The 20,286-nt window shown below is 34.1% G+C and overlaps 1 protein-coding gene across 1 annotated transcript in view; it reads right to left on the bottom strand.

Moving 5' to 3' along the window:
* Nucleotides 1-20,286, bottom strand: part of Prp8 (pre-mRNA processing factor 8) — a 93,897-nt gene that overhangs the window by 18,734 nt on the left and 54,877 nt on the right. The window contains exons 24-34 of the mRNA XM_081771227.1: nt 19,457-19,693; nt 18,236-18,426; nt 16,459-16,594; nt 16,040-16,209; nt 15,731-15,878; nt 14,604-14,732; nt 11,512-11,672; nt 9,769-9,960; nt 3,833-4,027; nt 2,182-2,353; nt 1,711-1,824 (exon numbers count right to left, since the gene is read on the bottom strand). Coding sequence (XP_081627353.1) covers nt 1,711-1,824; nt 2,182-2,353; nt 3,833-4,027; nt 9,769-9,960; nt 11,512-11,672; nt 14,604-14,732; nt 15,731-15,878; nt 16,040-16,209; nt 16,459-16,594; nt 18,236-18,426; nt 19,457-19,693 — 1,845 coding nt within the window. The remainder of the gene's footprint in view (nt 1-1,710; nt 1,825-2,181; nt 2,354-3,832; nt 4,028-9,768; nt 9,961-11,511; nt 11,673-14,603; nt 14,733-15,730; nt 15,879-16,039; nt 16,210-16,458; nt 16,595-18,235; nt 18,427-19,456; nt 19,694-20,286) is intronic.

A 20,286-nucleotide genomic window follows, 5' to 3' on the forward strand; every position in this document is an offset into this window, starting at 1 on the left:
GGTTTTTATCATATCACTTTAATTTTTAATTACCAGTGTCTTGAGATAATTGACCATTCAAGTGTCCATAACGTACAAATCCTTTGTTAGTTCATCATAGGTATAAAAATAAACGTATTTATATGCAACCCGCATGACCGTGTCACTCGGCGGGTTAACATAAATGACAGGCGATATAATGTTAACATTAGTGCAATCTACTATGGTTTTTATCATATCACTTGAAAGCGAAAAAGTAAAAATTATCTAAGTAACAAAGTTTATTGCGTTCCGGGGTGACCGCAGCGAAGCGGGGCGGGTTAACATAAATGACAGGCGATATAATGTTAACATTTACTGCAATCTTCTATGGTTTTTATCATATCACTTGAAAGCGAAAAAGTAAAAATTATCTAAGTAACAAAGTTTATTGCGTTCCGGGGTGACCGCAGCGAAGCGGGGTGAACGCTGCTAGTATACATATATTAAAAATATGACAACATAAATACATAAAAAGTGTATTACCCCCAAATAATAATTTATTAAAATCATCCGCAGAACAACACAACTGAACGCAATAATATAGGTATATATAATTACACGAAATATGTAACGTTTTAATAACAATAACAAGAAAGACCACTAACATATCACCTTGGAGGTAGCATGTCAGGGAGAAAGTCCGTAACGGAATGAGAAGTTACACATGGAACATACAAACTTTCCATAACCGATCGAATTCCATCCGATAACGGAAGTGTTTAACCTCGAGAAAACCCACGCATACGGTGTTTGTCCTTTAAGATTCTAATTCAAGAGAAGTTTAATAATGAAGTGGGCTTCTAAGAACCAAATGCATTTTCTGGATAATGACAAGAGGCTAAAGATTCCTAATTATTTGGTAAATCCAAAAGCAATAAGAAAATCCCGTATTCAAGAAGCCATCACACAATAAGTACTAGATTCCACAACATTATTAACGTTCAGCGAAAAAAAAAAATATCCAAAAATGAAATATATATATAAACAATCCATAGATTTCATTGAAATAAACAAAATGATTTGGGTAAGTGTAAATCCTTATGCGTAGTTTTCGAGAAAGTCGATAATAAGGAATTTCTTCTTTTGTAAACCTTTTAAGATGAAACTGATACTAAAGTATACATTAATCGAACTTTTCGTGATACTAACAAGAAGACAGAATACAATATGATTAATGAGATATAGCTCAAAATTATGATTGTAAAACTTTAATATTGTTCAAAGATAAGGCATGTCTTTAGACTATATACACATATGTTAAACAGAAATATAACTTTTAAGTAACATATTGTATTTATTGATTGATTGACGCACATACTAGCAAATTTAAAATTTCATTTGATGAAGAATTTAATTACATTTACTAATTGAAAATAACTCAAGGAAGGCTAGACTATGATGAGTGTATACTTTTAGCCCTCAAAAACACCAGTAAAAGATCCATACTTACTTTCAGAATATCAAAATTCTTTTGATTAGCAGCAAAAATTAATAAATATTTGTCACCTATACTAAGATTGAAAGTAACACAACTTCATACATGATTATGGTAAGTTCGATTTGTATTTTCTCCAAATTCTCCTTTACAGTTCACCATTTGTTGATAAGCTAAGAAGTAAAGTAACATGTATCAGTAAATATTTAAACGATAATAATCCAACAGCACAATGTGGCACTGTAATAGATTACCTCAAGAGGATCCAACATGCCTTTCCTAGTAACAATGATTTGCTTGGGCTGCTCTTCCACTGGCAGTGAACGAATCAAGGCTGCAACTTCTTCTGCAGTTTTCCATTTCGCCAACTAGCAAAGATAAAAATGAACATTTGTTAATGTATGCGTACTTCATATAATGAGATGATATGGCTTTCTCATTTATTCACATTGTTTCACTTATCTTCACTGAGAAAAATCTACATAACTTTTGAAACAAATGACCGTTCATTTATTTTAGATAGAATTCTGGAGTGATACTGGTTACTATTCTCACACATTATACAATTTAAGATTCTCTGAAAGTAATCTTGTATTTGATTAATTTGTATTTGAAAGTAATTGTATCTTGTTAAAAAACTTACGGACTAAAATCTTTCAAGAGAAAGAATAAGTTGCATTAATTTTCTTCTCGATGTTACAATTAAATGTTAACTATATATTTACCTGACCAAGACGTTTCTGTCCCGCCCAAACTGAGGTGTGAATGATTTTCAAGAACAACTGTCCAGTTCTTGGATTGAAGATGAAAATGGCTCCGTTTATGGGCTTTGTTGTCAAGTTTCCTTCAAAAGTCTTGTGAATTGTTACTCGGTACACATTTGTGTCGTCGACAAACCTAGAAGAATTTCATTTACATAAATTATTTTCAGTATTATATAGTAGTAGCAACTGTGATGCACAGACCTTCATTTTTCAACATCTTAACTTTGATGAAAAAACTGGAATACAGGAAAGGCTGTAATCTAAAAGCCTACAATAAATTTTACAGTACACCACAACATTAAATATACATAGAAATAAATTCAAAATATTCCAAATGCTTTATTTGTATCTTCTTATAGAATACTATTAGTAATAAAAAAAAATAACTGTTAAGATCCCTCAAGGTTCATTTCCACCATTTTAGCTCCTCTAAGCTTTATTAACTTTGATTGAGCTTCCCGACTTTTCAATTAGGGTTTTTGCGAATCAGTCAGAGAATGAATCCATTTTGCTACTATAAAGTTTTTGTGAGAATACTACCTATCTGAACTACTCTTAATCGAAGCGGTGGCTGGAAAAAGGGCGCATCCCTTTTCGTAGTTTAAATGAACCCTCATAATTTGTTCTACCTCCAAGTATTGTTACAAAATTTTAACGCTAGAGGTCGGGAGAACAGTTTGCAGAAAGTGATCTGTTCTGATTCTGTAATCAAACAAAACTTTATTCATTTATCATAAATAAATAAATAAATAAAAAAACGTATGTGCTCTTTTTTCATCACCGCTTCAATTCTTAAAATACTACATGCATATGCGAATAAAATCACTAACGCAATGTAACATTCTCTCAATAATTTTAAGAACACTGAAATAGGTAACTCTCTCAGTAGATTTTGAATTATTTTCAGACAGTTACGGCCTTCGTCATACTAGTTTGCAGAAGGCTAGCGAAGACATTTTTTGCAGGAGTAAAATATATACATACACTGCGTGTTTTTTAGTTCACAAAAAAATCTACTAAAAACGACATAGCGTTACATACAAATATAAGTAGAAACGGATTTTGAAGAAAGGCTTGCTTGTCTCATCATGAACCTGCTTTTACTTCATACTACGCTCTATTCGATTTTTACATATTTCCAAACAAATCAAACAGTAACCTTAACATGGTAAAGAACAGCTACTCGACAACAACACGACATATCGTCGCTAATACTAAATATATCGTACATCGAAGTGAAGCCATATTCATTTTTTTCATCTTTTAAAATTAAAACTGCCGGAAGCTGCTTCCTGAAAGCCGTCACACTGATAGCAGGAAAGAGATTTCCACATTGGCAGTACTGACAATATCAAATGATTTTGGTTACAGGAGCATGTCTTCTTCCTTCCCTAAAAACTTGGTATAAGATATATTGCAGTATCAACGACAATATATGGACCTAAATTATTTAAAAACAATAACAGTTACTTATAGTACACAATAAACAATGTGTATGTCAGTTCTGAAGATTAGTAAGCAATCAGTGATAACAGACAGATTTTACAACATATCCGCGGTGCATCGAATTATTGTCAAACGTGTCACTATCGAAATTCTATCATATACATACCAGATAATTTGATTGGAGAATAATTCACCGTAGTTCTGCGACGATAAGTACGGCTCTGTTGGTTCTGACGAATACAGTTGTAGCGCCTTTCTGATACGCTCTCTCAACACATACAAAGCAGGATTTGCTTTCATTATTTTGGCCATTGCTTGCTGAATGAGAGGCTTGCACCCTGGAAACCAATTTCCATATGCACTAAAAATAGAAAGGAGAAAAAAAGTTGGGATATTAAAACTCGTCTGACATGCAATTGAATATCTAAACTCACTCAGTATTCAACTAGAATGAGTGCACAATCACAAATTTTATTAATCATATGGCTTATTTTCACTTTTTAATTCCGTCAGAATTCTTGGACTACTGGTTCCAGTTCTTTGCTGAAACTTTAGTGACTATAGTTAAAAACAGAATAACTATAAAATTACAGGAGAAACACACAAAAAATATTGAGAAATCATAATCAGGATAAAAACCATTGTTCTGTCCCGGTTAAGTTTGTTCCGCTTTACATTTTTATTTATTTATTGTTTGATGATCTATTTTAAACTTTTGTGATCAAAGCTACAGCCAAGAGCCAAAGGCTAGATAGTACGTCCATTGTGAAGAAATTAAAACAAAATTACCATATAATTACTATGGTATCTTAAAGCAAACTAAATACATTCCTTATAATGAAAGGGTTCATTTAAGCAGACACAAATGAAAGATCTATTTAAGCGGATACAAAACATAATGTTTATAACTGTGTATTCAATCTACGAATTTTTTTACATTCATTCAATACGAAACCTCATATGCACTTACTGAAAGAAGTAAATAACAAAAGTCTCAATATTGACGTCCGTAACCCTGATGATGTATTGAGATGGGAGAAGAGGAGAGTCTACCATTCAACACTGTTCACGTGTATTTCTATATATGTCAAAAGATGAAGGTGAGAGATATAATGAAACTTGAATTTACACATTAATTTAACTAAAAGGTATTACTAACCTTAGTGTTAATGTATTTATTCAAGCGATATTATTTTCGAGAACCACTCCTGCTCTTACCCTTGGTCGCTCAACGTTCCAACAACAATGAAATCACATGAATTACATACAAGATGCACGTCAACAACAAAAAGCCTATATTAAAAAAACACCGAGGAAATGATAGAAAAAGTACACACCTTGGCTATTTTTCGATATAGTCACCATAAAACTCCAGACATTTCTGGTAGCGTGGCACAAGCTTCCATATACCGTCTGAGAAAAAATCTGCCGTCTGAGAGTAGAGCCAATCCGAAACTCATGTCTTAAACATTTCACTTAAAATTCTAAGATGCAAGCTACTTTTTCAGATGAAGAAAGAGAAAGAAATCGATGGAAGAAAGGTCGGCGGATAAGGGGGATTGACTGAATAATTTCCATCGAAACTGAATTGTCTTACCAGTATGAATAGCTGTGTGTAGGTGGGTTTTGTCATGGAACAAAAGAGTTCCAGAGCGTAGTATTTCTCTCCGCCGATTTTGGATGGCACGTCGCAGATTATTCAGTGTTCGGCAATACACATCTGCTGTAATTGTTCGTCCTGGTTCCAAGAATTCTACCAGATTCACCCCTTTTAGTCCCACATCATGGTTGTCATGATTTTGTAAACTGGTGATGATTGAATTTCTTCCCTTTAGGAGAACCAAAGTGCCACAATTACATTGACTGTTGCTTCGACTCCCCAGTGACGTACGATATCCACGTTTCGTCCCCCGTCGCTATGTGAGAAAAGATGTTATAACCATCCTTCCCCCAGCAGGGGAAAAAAAAGCAGGAAAAAAAAAAAAAAACGTGCAGTTGTCATTCTTTGCTCTTTGTGAATGTCTCAGCCATTTTTGGCACCTAGCTTGCACACAGTTCGTGATAATCCAGCTTGTAAGTCACATGGCGAGTTTACTTACTGTGAACCGGCGTTAGATCCCACTTTCTCGTTAACGTATTCTACTAGGACGTCCATCTAAATACTAGGTCATCCGCTACGGTCATCGTCATGAACAACTGAACGCCCTTCCCGAAACACTTTGCACCACTGCCTGATCTTCCCATTATTTATTACTATCGGTTTTATATCCAGTTATAAAGGGACCATGAGTATGCGAATTATAATATTTTATTACTCTTCGTACATTGAGCAACAGCGAAGAAGAAATGTAGTACTCGAAATCATATCGCTAGTGTAAATACATTGATACTTGATTGCAGGGTTCTTACAGAATTATTTTTATCATTTTCCCTGATTTCCAGTTGCAAGACAATCATTTTCCCTGACCCGCGACATTTAATAAGATAATGGTTTACTGATGATGAATGCATGTAAAAGCTAAATAAAGACTTGGGCCAGTGATTCTCAACCTGTGTGCTGCAAAAGATCAGCAAGTTTTCGTTTGCAACACTATACAGTAGACACAGAGCCATACAAAGGCTAATAACAGCAGACAAGCAAACCAGTGTAGGCTAACCAAAGAATTGCTATTTGAGCTAGTGAAGAAACTTTATAAGACATCTTCAAATAATATTACACATAACCGTTAAATTTCTTTTAAAAATAATAAGAAATTGGCCACTCTTCTGCTCAATGAGCAGCTGTAACTTAAGAATTCTTCATAGAAGCAATTTGTTGACATTTTTCTTTTTTAATTTCGAAGAAAATAAGACGCGCTCCTAAAAATTCAGTAAACAAACAAAAAAACACTACTTTAATAGAATTTCTCAATATTTCTTCGAATTCAATAAAATAAAACAATGAGAAACTTTCCAAAATAATGTGTAAATGTATATGCGATTGTGAGAATGCAAATTGTGATTATTTTTTTCTCCTCAAACGCAAAAATATTTGAAAGTTTAAGATAATGAAAGTTATAGGGAGAAGACATTACAGCTGCTCATGCCAATTCCCTAACTTCTATTTTCTTGTACATTATTTTTTTTTTCAGTTATTGCAATAGATCCTAATTATCACAATAAAACATAAATTTATTGTTATACATATTATACAACATATTAAAAGGTAACAAGAATTTTAGGAATGATTCAAAAAAATGCATCAAAAGATTGCGATCTTGGCCGATAATTAGTTTTTGGATCAGGAGCTACAAAATTTTTGAACGGCTCCTAAATCGAGGTTGGTTGGTTTTTTTTTTTTTTTTTTTTTTTTTTTTTTTTTTTTTTTTGCGAAATAAGCATATCATACTCGGTTATGTGATAGTTTGGGTTGGCTACACTATATGTACTTCTTCAGATATAAGGCGTACAAGGAAATTTTTGACTGAATGAAATTGGCCACACTATATGTACTTCTCCAGATATAAGGCGTACAAGAAAATTTTTGACTGAATGAATTATATTGGATTTTTTGGATCAGGGGCCTTAAAATTTTTGAACGGACCCTAAATCCAGTTTTCTTATTTTTTACAGAATAAGCACATCATACTGAGTTAAGTGATAGTTCGGGCTTGGCTATACTATATGTAGTTTCCCAGATACAAGGTCTACAAGAAATTTTTTGCCTGAAACATATTGGATCTTTTGATCCAAAAAGAACTTAAATGATGTTAAGTAAGTAGGAACACTACTTAAAAGCTTTTAACAATAATAGCTATGATTACTTGTTTCAGTTACTTAGATTGACTGCTTTAAAATTTTGATTTCACTTTCAATTTCTTCTGATTCCAATCGTTTTTTCTTAAGTCATCTCTCTTTTTTTTCTAATTCTTTTAACTTAGCCATTTTCCTCCGTTTAAGTACTGCCTGGGACATCTCATTTTCTCTTTCTTTTCTCTTTTCTTCCAAAGCCGAATTATATCATCTTCTCGCATCTTTACAGAAATTAAAGAGTTCTGGATTTGAAACACTGAGACATCTAATTTCACCTATGTAGGCCAAACAATCTATTAGTTGTTGTTGGCGTACAGTCTCTTGCAAATTTTCTACAAATAAACTTTTGTTAATAGAAATACCAAACTCTACACTTGCATTTCCATGTGAAATAATCCGTCATTTTCACAAGACTCCACAAGTGTTTGAATTCACTTTTGCCACTTAGAACTGATTTATAAAACTCATCGAGATTTGTTTTGCTTCCATCTGAATTATAATAAGACGTCAACACACTTTTATACGGCTGCAGAAAAGATTCAAACTCTTTATGAACTAGCTCTGCTTTAACATCATCGAGACGAAACGACTGATGGAGTATTTCCAAGCACTTCCGTCATCCTTATCCGGGCAATTTTAGGTTTATGCAAGAAAACCTCAGGATCAAGGCATGAAATGGAACACGTAAGAGAATATCTAAGGGACATTTTTCGAGTATTTTTTCAGTAGTGCCTATCAAAAATTTTTGACAATCACTAAAGAAACTGAACTTGTCTACTTCCTTGACATCTTTAAGCTTGCCAATGCATTTTTTTCTGCCCTGAATCTTATATCTATATTCTTTGGGCTTTCAAATTACTTTTAACTTCTAGAGCTTGCCCTTAATCTTCTTCATTGGACATCGGATTTAAATTTTTATCATATATTCTAAAAAAATCTTTACAGTTTATTTCCACGTGAAAGAGCATTGAGTAGTAGCAAATTATCCTCATTTACTTAACAGTACTTATACACTATTATGTTCCTAACAGAAAGAAATTCCGCCATTTACAAAGTAAAGTGTAACAAATCAAAATATTTTTATAAATTACATTCTTAATATTAGAATTAATTTTGTGTATAACTGTACATGAAGTAGTAACTACTTTACTTAACTAGTTTATATACTATAAATACAACTATTAAAACTCAACGAAAATCATTTACTTGTAGTGCTTCTTTCAGACGGACTATACCTGCATTTCCTGAGAAAAATCCCCAATTTTCCCTGACATTTGACCTTCGTTTAATTTTCCCTGTTTTCCCAGTCTTCCAGGATTTTAAGAACCCTATGACTGATTGATTGAATTCTAATGGGGGCGTCAGCATCGAGGTTATTTGTCCCCGTCACGATCAACACGACCGCTCAAAATTACAGAAAATACATTGGTACTGTAAGGTTAGTCATATATTGTAGTTAAGAAACGTTTCTTTATTTCATTGTCTAATAATTCATTAGTTTGTACGTATTAACCGTTTAAAGCAGTCCAGAAAAAATAATCATCATTCAGAACTCTCAAAATAAAGGCATGTACTCTATAACAATAACTGCCAGAATCTATTAGACTTGAAAAATGAAATGAAAATGAAATCTTTGAGTTTTACGTCCCGCGGTTATGCCGGTTAGGCTAAAGGAGACGGTGATGATGAGTAATGAATGAAATGGTGGAATGAAGAAAGTGGGAGGAAACGGGAGAACCCCGAGAAAACCCATGCACACGGTGTTTGTCCACCACAAAGTTCACTTGGCGGGGACTGGGATCGAACCCGGGACCCCAAGCACCAGTGGTGAACGCTCTACCACTGAGCCACCGCGGCCCCACTATTAGACTTGAATGATACATAACAAAGAAAAGTGATTGTGGTTTTCTCTGGCTATCAGCTCAATGGCAAATTCTGAAAGAAAAAAAGAAAGAAAAAGAAAAAAGAAAATGTGCACTGTTTCAATCAGTTTATTTATTTCCTGTTTTAATTTTTTTTTTCTTTTTACTTGTCGTTTTTTACACTGAAATTACATATTTTGATGCAATGAAGGGATATGAATAACAAAATAATGAAAAAAATGCTAAAGAAAATTTGATTAAACATTATGCAGCGACTAATCTTATTGCCATATTACTTTTTATGCACGTCCACAAAAATATCCCAGCAATAAGTTTTAATTCTTTGCAAATAAATTTCTACTTCTTGAATTTTAACATTGCTCAAAATCACTTGCTAAACACTGAACCCCAGAAATAATTTATAAAATTGGCAAATCACTGAACGTACCTGTGGAGATTGTAGGCCAAATCAATGGCAATCAGAACTCCAGTTGGTGATGGATAAATGGACATGTTATCAGTCGTATAGTCAAGAAATTTGGCTCGTGCGTATCTTTCAATGTCATGGGAATCATAATCACCCCACCTCAGCTGTACATCAATCCAATACTTTTGTGTTGTTGTGTTGTCCATAGTATCTCTGGAAAAATAAATGAATTTATGTCAGTACTTTTATATAATGAAATTAAAGATGAAGTCTTTAGCATAATTGACTTCCTGAATTTTCTTTGCAATATCTGAGTAAATATTTCTTCTGTTATCAAATTACACTGGGAACCAATATAACGACACACATATTTATTTTGGTTTTCCCACAGTTCGATTATTTTTCACTTATACGAATTTTAAATACTCACTATTCAGTATATAAATGATAACATCTTGGCTGATGTTGCTTAAACCTCAAATATATATTTTTATATTATTCACACCAGAAAACCCGCTCGCTTCCTCGTATTATGCCGTTTTAAATTATTATATTTTCTTCATAATAAATGAACAAGTATCAAAGCTACTAGGTTTCGTTGTCATGACGTCCAAATCAACATACAAACTTGGAATAAACAACAGATAAAATCAATATAAATCAGAATATCTTAGCTACATTTTCTTCTTCTTCCTTCTGGCTTATGAGGAAGGTCCTAAAAACCCTAAAGATCAGGGTTGGTTGGTTTAAACCAACTCTTTTTTTTTTTTTTAAAAAAAAAAACCAAAAAACGAAAAATGTTCGTAAAATCTTGATGAACACACATTTGTGGGTTATCACGTTTTACTCCAGTATATTAATGGTATCATATTCAGACCTTAATTCCCCCATTCATTACTCAAAGAGGTTATACTACAAATGCAACTTTTGTTTTCTGTTTTTGAATGTTTTTCATGTTTTTGTGATTTTTTTAGTAATTTATTATTATTGTTATGCAATTGCAATCAAAGAAAAATTCTAAATATTGTTTCGTTTTAATAATGTTTACTATTGATAAAATACATAGAAATGCTGTACCTTTTTTTTTTTTTTTTTTTGGAGGGGGTCATACAAACCCCACGAGAGGCATTTATTGAAATCAGAAGTATCTTTGGTATCTATTTATGTATAAATGGGTCAGAGCCAAAGTGGACACAAATAATTCGTATCTTTATTCACTTTTCTTACTGCTATGTAAATTAAGTCGTTGTATTATCTTAACTTGGACTAATAAAAGTCGTAGTGAACTAACTTGGACTAAATTAGTTCTTCTGTACTATGCAGTATTTTGAAATTGGCCATATGTAATTCTGTATAATGGTTTTCCTTGTGTAACTGTATATCTTTTTTTCCTTGTGAAATGACTCTTGTCACTTATATTAAAGGTATGTACAGATCAGTACAACGAATTTTTATCAGGAGTCCTTCGTGAGTGAGTGGCACTTTTGTGGCCAATTAGTCCCACTTTTGAGTACAAATGGAGGACAATTTCTCTCGGATGTAAGCCAAGAAGCGGTTTGGATTCCGCTTTAAGCTTATGTGACCCCTTCCAGTATAACCCGGTTGTTGCATAACAACACCAAGGCGAAACAAACTTATTTCTGTCCATATGTGATATAAATACATAAGAGCAAATTACTTTATAAAAAAAACTGGTCGAACATTAAACAAATGTTATAGTTGCACCAACCAGAACATGATATACAGATAACGAATGATACTTACTTGGAATCTGCTAGCAGCGACGGCCTTGATACATTCCATTTGTAGGCAGCAAACAGCAGAATATCTGCACATGAGGAGTTCATTTTGTACGATTTTCGAGGATGGATCGTCTCCTTCTGCACCGTCTCAATCTCTAATGCATCCAATTCTTGATCAAATACCTACATAGACAAAATTAAATTACGTTAATATGTAATACACATATGGAATACATTAAAGTTTGTATGTTCGCATAATTACAATCTTTTATTTTTTATTACTTAATAAAACAGATATTTACCCGTGATCCATTATGTATATGTAATCCTCTGCAATATTTCGTTCTATCATCTTCTGAGAACTGGCGTGGCGTTGGTCCAGTTCATCCAATCTTTGAGTCTTCCTGGCCTCGGTTCCGATTCAGTGTTATTGTGAGAAAAACTACTCGTCAGATGAAGTTTTCGGAAAGGTGAGAGAACTAAATATTGTAATGGATTACAAATAAACAATGTATCACAGACGAATACCAATTTTGTTACTTAAGGAATACACTGCTGAAGCATGTCGCGCGTGAGTAATGTGTTAACAAAATGTGCCACATGGATTCCTCATTGCATAATGCTTATAAATATAATAAATAACTTATACCTAGGTAACAAATAGTACTGACTTATCTTTAGATTCTTGCTTTTTAACGCAAGCAGAACCGGAATGGCTGTTGGGAACAAAATATTCTTAAACCACTTCTATCACGAGACATTTCAACTCATTTTAATGTTAATATCTAAACAGCAAAGCATTGTAGTTACATTTAGAATGTTGGCAATCCTCATTTACATATTTGAAGTTCTTTATTTTTATCCTTCCGTGTAAGTATTTGATTATTTCAAAAATTCTTTTCCATATGTTTACATTTTTATTCCTTTTAAAATAATTCCCAATATTTGTTAAAAGACAGGACATTACATTATTTTAAATGTGAGGGTAAGTACATTTATGGTCAAAAGTTTCTTCCGAGATGACCAATGAATTCTTACACATGACTCAATAGATTTTTAGCCATGATTGTACGTAGATTTTTAGCCGTGATTGTATCAACTGTATACCGAATTTTCCTCAGGACAGTGATCACGAAAATTATCGTATTATTATTATTATTATTTGTTCAAGCAAAAGAATGTTTGAAAGGTATGATTTGAATCCAATGAAAACACGTTTCTTCAAGACTATTTTCTTAAAAATACAGGCATAAGTGAGCGCAAAATCTGCAATGATGAGTATCGCAGGAAAAATCTCATGGCATAGAAACATTAAAAATCAAAATACTCTTGTAATGAGAGGTAACAATGGAAAACGCCTTACCAATCTTTAAACAAAATCAAATAAACAATGATAAACAGAAGACTATAGTGAATAATAATTTGGCATCTGATGTATTAGATAAAGAAATATCCTATTAACATGTTTACCTTGTTCTGTTTACAGGAAATTGATCAGCAAACTACGTGTACATTCATAAATCTACCCTAATGTAGTTCTTTTATATTTGAATGACATGTAAACAAGTTTCTTCACGACTTCTACTTTTCGAAGTGCAGTCTGAGAAAGTCTGCACTTAGATCTTGAAGGAACTTGTCTTACATTGCACTTATGTTTAAAAGAACTACATTGGTTTAGATTTATGAATGCAACAAACTGACTCTTGAAGTAATTTCCGTATTTGTAACAACTGGATAGTTAAGAAAGAATCTTTTATTTATTATTTTTACGCTGTCTAAAAAATAATTGAGCCTTTGGAGGTAAAAATTCAAATTCATTTATTGTGATTTGAAAATAGCATTACGAAACCACATATGCACCGTTTTTGTTCTGTGGTCTGCATTTTACCGGCAAACACCATAATTCCGTAGCTAAAGAACTTCTGTGATTTCTGGTCAAAAAATTATAGCACGTGGTTTTCACAGCTCTCTTTTGATACTTAACACCATACAGAAAGTTCTGCTGAGACCGAAACAAATTAGAGTCTAACGCTGCCAGGTCTAGGCTGAACGGTGGATGCGTTAAAACTTTCCAGTCAAGTTCTTTTAGTCTCTAACAGGTCGTTCAAGATATATGCTGTCTGGTGTTTCAGTATGATATACGACACCTTTTCTACTGAACAGTTCCAGACGTTTCTTTTGAACTGCTAGGTGCACTCGCGCTAATTGTCGACAGTAAACCGATGATTCTACCCGATAGCACCAGCGCGTGATGCATTAAGTCCTTCCAATGCAACCAAACGCACAGCATAACCTTCCTGGGTGTCAGTGCGGGTACTGTCACAGACTGTAGAGCTTCTCGTTTTGACCACGATCTTTCGCATATTACTGTCGTACGTTGTCCATTTTTTTCATTCGTGATAAACCGCTTCAGAAATGGCTCAAGTTCGTTACGTTTCAGCAGAGATCCAAAGATAGAAATCAGATCTAGTACTATATATATATTTAGCCAGATCATTTGGCACCCAAATGTTGAGCTTCTTTTTGTAACTAGCTTTCTCCAAATGAGTTAACATGGTTTGGTGATAGATGTTTAGGTCATTGGCGATGTCATAACTGCTAACATATCGGTCTTGCTCGACTTTTGGTAGAAATCATCCACTTCTGCTGTGATTAGTTGTCACAGCAATCTTGGGCATTGAAATTTCAAGAACGAAAACGACTGAACACTCTTTTTTGGCTACTGCTTTCGATAACCTATCTTGCTCATAAATAGCTCATTCCTTCACACGCTTGCGCAGCATTTGGGTCTTTATCGAAATAAAATTGTAAAATGTAGCTCAGTTTTGCGGGAAGTTCACTCAACTTCACTGATTATAAGGATTCCAACACTTTTTCACATCTACTACCTTCACTGTCAGCTGTCAAATCCGCTACGAATCATACCCTCAGATTTAGGACACTAACGCCATCTCATGTGTAAAAGGCTCAATACGTTTTACACTATCTGATATGTACCAGCGCGTACAGTTACATTAATAATACTTTGTATAAGGGTATTAGAACCCTAATGGAATATCGATAATTTTTTCTAACATATTACTGTATATTACTTGAACAAACTTAAGTGCTCACCTGACAAAGGTCCATGACTATTGATTCGTGAATCTTCTGCCACAAGTGAGCTCGGAAAATCTGAATAAGAGAAATCTTCAGCGTTGGAATCTTGCCATGCATGAAAATTCCTGTCAAGTCCAATTGCACCTGAAATGAATAACATTTTAATTAAACATACCTCGATATGTCAATCACGAATACCATATATATATATATATATATATATATATATATATACTATGTCCGAAATATTTTAGTTTCGAACTGCTGCAAAATATGAATTCATTTTGAAGACAACTCGAAAAAACTACAGAAAAAGACTACACAAGAAAAGAAAAATCTGGAAAATATATATATATATATCTACAGTTCAAAATACCGTTTATTTATAATCAAAAGTCGTGGCTAGTGTGAATAATGTACATCGATTTTATTTTGGAAAGCATGAAACGATCCTATTTCTCGAAGGTTTCTTATCAATAACTATATACTGTTTCAACTAATTGCAGGTAGAGGGTTTAGCGTCTCTTTTCGGCACCAAGATTATATAAGATGTGGACCTGCAATTTTCAGGCGGAATCCATATCACCATAATGTGTTCGAATTTTAAGTCTCTCCCACTGGGAATCGAACCAGGGATCTTATGAAACCAAAGGCACATGCTGGCCTATAGAAAAGCGGTAATGCTTTCAACTCTCTACCAATATAAAGTTGTTAAAGCATACTTAATACGGTGGTTTACGGGTTAAAAAAAAAAAAAAAAAAAAAAAAATCAGAGGACATCGTTAATTTTAAACAATTCTAAAATAAGATAGTCCCAAACTACGTCCGTTGTCAAACGTGTTTTGCCATTGCACATTACAAATCTAAAGATATTTTTGAATATTATTTTAAATCTTGTCTGGTATTTAGCTTCTTAATTAACGATGTGGTTACACACGATGCGACTTACAAGTCAGTCTTTAAAATGCTATTACATGGTTGATTCATATATATATATATATATATATATATATATATATAATTCTAGAAAATTCACATAATTAGATCAATTTCCCTAATTACAATGTGAAAGTATATCCCATAAAACTACACACTGAAAGTACACATTAAAAATAAAACAGAATTATTCCTTCGCTTCTTACCTGAAAGCCTACATAGACATTAGCTCGATTAATGGTAGGTGACCACCACAATGTGAATCGTCGGTTGGGGATTTGGTTCAAACCGGATCGCTGAGCATTGGTCAGTTTTTTGTATTTCATCGATTCTTCAAAACCAGAGGCTTTTTCCCTAAAAGAACAGAAAGTAATAATAACTGAAGATTTTATTTGTTGTAGAAATTCATTTAATATACAAATTTCAACAGAAAATAACAAAAACTGCAGATTGAAGCAGTTGTTTCATACTGACGAAGTTGTTAATTAAAACAGCAAAAGGCAAAAGCAACTCACCAGAAAAGACCTTCCCATGTTGGGAAATATGTTCCCTTGAATAAAGTATGTTCCAAGATTCCTTCTACTCCGCCCAAAGCTTGGATCATATCAGTTCGGTAATTGTTCAAATTCCACAACTTGCCATCATGACGCTGGTGAGTCCACCAGAAGGGATTTTGCTTCAGAACCTGAAAAAGACACATGCTTATATTCAGAGGAGTAAAACGTATTAACATTCTTACTATTTTCGTACATATTTTACATATATTAAAGTAGATCAACCATTAATTCAGAAGAATTTTCAGTAATCCACATTTAATATCAAACAAAGTTAAATACGTAAAGGAATGTCTTTGAGAGAATCATACTTTCAATTACATTGAGACACGAAAAACTACGAGCAAATTTGGTATTTGTTGGTAAGGAACTATCCTTACCTGAAATTGCTTGAATTCAGTTCTTATTCTCCACCCTTTGTCATAGGCTAATGTATGGCGATCCTTCTGGAAAAGTGTGTTGATTCGCGGAATGCCTCGGTCCCAGCTATCTTCCAAATCTTCTAATGTTAGCCGTCTGAAAAAAAAAAGAAAAAAAAAAGTGATATACTAATCAAGAACGTTAATACGTAGATTTTTCAATGACACCATTGTTAATATAGTATCTTAGTCCCTAAGCCTTCTAAAAAAGAACTAAGATCTGTTAAATGCTGCAAAACAGGCATTTGTTTCAAGCATGATATTATCCATTTTTTTTTTCCCGAGCCGGCACAGTCGGGGTGGGCTAAATCTAAGAATATGGCAAATAACGTAGCATGGCCATGGATATTGCGAAAGTGTGCACCGAGAAACTGTCCTGGTGAAGAATTTCGTTCCTTCGCAAAATGAGGCCATTTTTCATCAGTTCTTTGTGAAAATGATCAAGTCAATTATATCGATGCCAAAAGAAAATGAAAAATGAAATCCTTAAGTTTTACGTCCCACGGTTATGCCGGTTAGGCTAAAGGAGACGGTGATGATGAGAGATGAGTGAAATGGTGGAATGAAGAAAGTGGGAGGAAACGGGAGAACCCCGAGAAAACCCACGAGCACGGTGTTTGTCCACCACAAAGTTCACTTGGCGGAGGCTGGGATCGAACCCGGGACCCCAAGCACCAGAGGTGAACGCTCTACCACTGAGCCACCGCGCCCCCCTCGATGCCAAAAGAGTCTGCAAAAAAAATCGGTCATAACTTTGATAGCAAACTAAATAGTTCTTGCCATTTTTGAATAACGTTCCCCTATTGAACTCACCTTTTTGAATAATTTTTGCTCTCTAAAACCTTTTTCACGAAGCTATGCAGCTTTTGTAATCAACGCAGTCTGCAGCGTGCATACCTGGGTGCTTGCCGTATCTTCCCGACAGCCTCTTCATACCTAAATATTCACGAAAAATATTAACAACACGTTCTACTGAGATGTTTACTATGTTAGCTATATCGCGTATCTTCACTTGGCGATATGGCAACACAACATCATAAATTTACTCAGCACTTCCTCAGATGTGCCCCCGGATGCTAAGCACGTTTGTACTCGTATAACAACAAAATTCTGTGAACTACTTTTTTACTATTCCATAAAACGGGGTAGTCTCCATAATGTTTCCCAATATTTTCTTTTTTTGTTTACTTAATTTTTCCTCGGGAAAAAAGTGGGTCTTAATTAGCACAAGAGATTTACTTTATTCGATTTCAAACAATAAACATGCACTTATTATGCTTAGAACACTGTCAACAACAGTATAACAAACAGAAAAATCGATTTTTTTTTTTTTTTAATAAATAAATAAAGATGGTCAACCTCAACTTTAAACACTATGAGTGTCATTTCATGAAAAGTCAAAGATTCAAATGCCCTTCGTTCCTTGTCCTCAAATGCCTCTGCAAAATAACTCGCGTTATGAGCTGTAACATAGGAAATTATCAGAAACCAACGAGATAAGTTTTCATCTACTCTTTTGCCTTCCTGGTTTACTATTAAGACAGACTTTAAATGTGTCAAAGGTAATAATTCGAGGCCATAAGTACCAAGGTATATCGAGGTAAAAAGGATTTTCCCTCAACAGATTTTGTCATCAGAAAGATCGAATATGTTTATCTAACACCTATAAGACAAAATATTAAATTTATTCAAGAGTATTACATTATACAATCTTAGATAAATAAACAAAACACGTTACCTATTCTGAGCATTAGCTTCCTGTCTTTTTAGAGCATATTCGGCCCAAACTCGCTGTGAATCAATGAACTCTGATTCCCACGGCTGAATATATCTGTACAAGTTAGGAATCAGCTGATCCTCATCGTGACTCATTCCGGATCTGAAGTGAGTAATTCCAACGTCTGTTTGTTTGGACCATCTGAGATCAGACTGAAACAAGACAAAGACGAATTACGTGTCTTGGTTCCAAATACACATTACTTTTTAGCAAGCTATATACCAATCTATTTTCCCCTTATCTTATTTGGAAATATAATACAATTTTCAAACAGATAGCGATAGATTATAAGGACATACTCCAGAAGATTCATAATCTTCAACGTTCTTCAGCACCTAACTTGAAATCAAGCCTATTCTACATTATAGGTAGTCTTCATTCGTTATATAGTCGACACCAAATTACAGATCCATCCCGAAAAACTTGGCAGGATTTGAACTTCAGTGTATATATTAATCTTTAAAATATCTTATTTTCAATCACAAGATATTCCGCAGGTTCTTGGATTAGATTATTTCGATTATCATGAGTGACACATACGTATCTTCTCAGACATATTATGCAGTAAAATGTATTATATATTAATTTTTATTTAGATCTATTTTTTGAGGGGAGAAAAGTACTTCTATTGGAGTAAATATGGCGCTCTTTTTCACAGACAGTCACAGTATGGGATATTTTAAAGGTTAGGTACAGTAACGTTCCTCTTATACTTCTGTCAGTGATTTTTGAATGAGCTGATCGATGGAAATACACAGCTTCAATTCTTGAAGCAAGATCACTAATTTATTGAAAAATTTATATTATCCATTCGTGGTTATTGGGAGAAAATATTACTGAGAGAATCTCCTCTTGGGGAACTGAACATAAAAAAAGAGGTATAAAAGAATGTTGTAATGTTCGGTGAACCACCGGTTTTCTTGGTGGATTCCATTTTTGCAACACATATAGGCACTTAACATAATGACGCGCTATTGATGTTTATCTAGAATGCACCCTTACTACTGCTGACTACAAAAAAACAAAAGAATTATCAATTCGAAAGATGAAGTATCCAACAGGATTAGTCTTACACACTATATGAGAAACCTGACTACAGCCAAATGGAAAAAGAACCCGGAAATATCCAATGTATTAATATATCTTCAGTATTTTTTTATACGTCAATTTATCTTCACTTACCTGAGGTATAAGTACATGTCCCATGCTCAACATGCCAAGGCCTCCCAACTCCTTTGGTGTGTAAAACACAACAGGAGGGAAACGTGAAGGCATTTTAGAGTTGAGACCGATCTTGATACGAGTTTGTATTTTGTTTTCACATTTCACAAGCAAGTCTAGAAGTTCCTGTGTGTTTACTACAGCTTCTCGGAAGTAAGTCATCAGACCAATCAAGGCAGTGTTCCATTTGTTTACAATCTGAAATAAACAATAACGTTTTCACACACTTACACCTTTAGTACGCAGTCGTTGGTTTCAGTCGAGTTTACCTGAGCAGATTTAAATAAACCTCAAATCAGACTATACAGATGGTTATCAAAATAATGGAAACATCTGTAGTTTGAAACATATAAGATGGTAACACTCGGCATGTGTGTGTGCAGCGCTTGGCCGTTGCTGTTGGTGTGTCAGACAATCATATACAATATGTCAGGCGAAAGTGCGTGTTAAAGCAGACAGTTGGTGATGATACAAAATGGGAGACATTTCTGAGTTTCAAATAGGCCGAACTGTGGGCATGCAGTTAGTTGGCCCAAGTGTACACACGGTGACCAGTGTGTTAGGTATCGCGAGGAACAGTGTCCTAGCTGATGAAGGCCCACAGAATTCATGGCAAAATGCATTAGGAATAGTGGGCAGAGGAAAAGCCGTCACAGGGATCGCTCTGCACTGAAGAGACCGCAGTTTGTAACGTGCTTTCACAGAAAAAGAAGGACAGTGTTGCTGAAATTTAGAACTGTTGATATAATAAACATAAATAAAATTAAAATAAAAACTAGTCTCAATCATAC

This window comes from Thermobia domestica, chromosome 9 (assembly GCF_964235325.1).
Source record: "Thermobia domestica chromosome 9, izTheDome1.hap1.1, whole genome shotgun sequence".
NCBI classification, from domain to species: Eukaryota; Metazoa; Arthropoda; class Insecta; order Zygentoma; family Lepismatidae; genus Thermobia; species Thermobia domestica.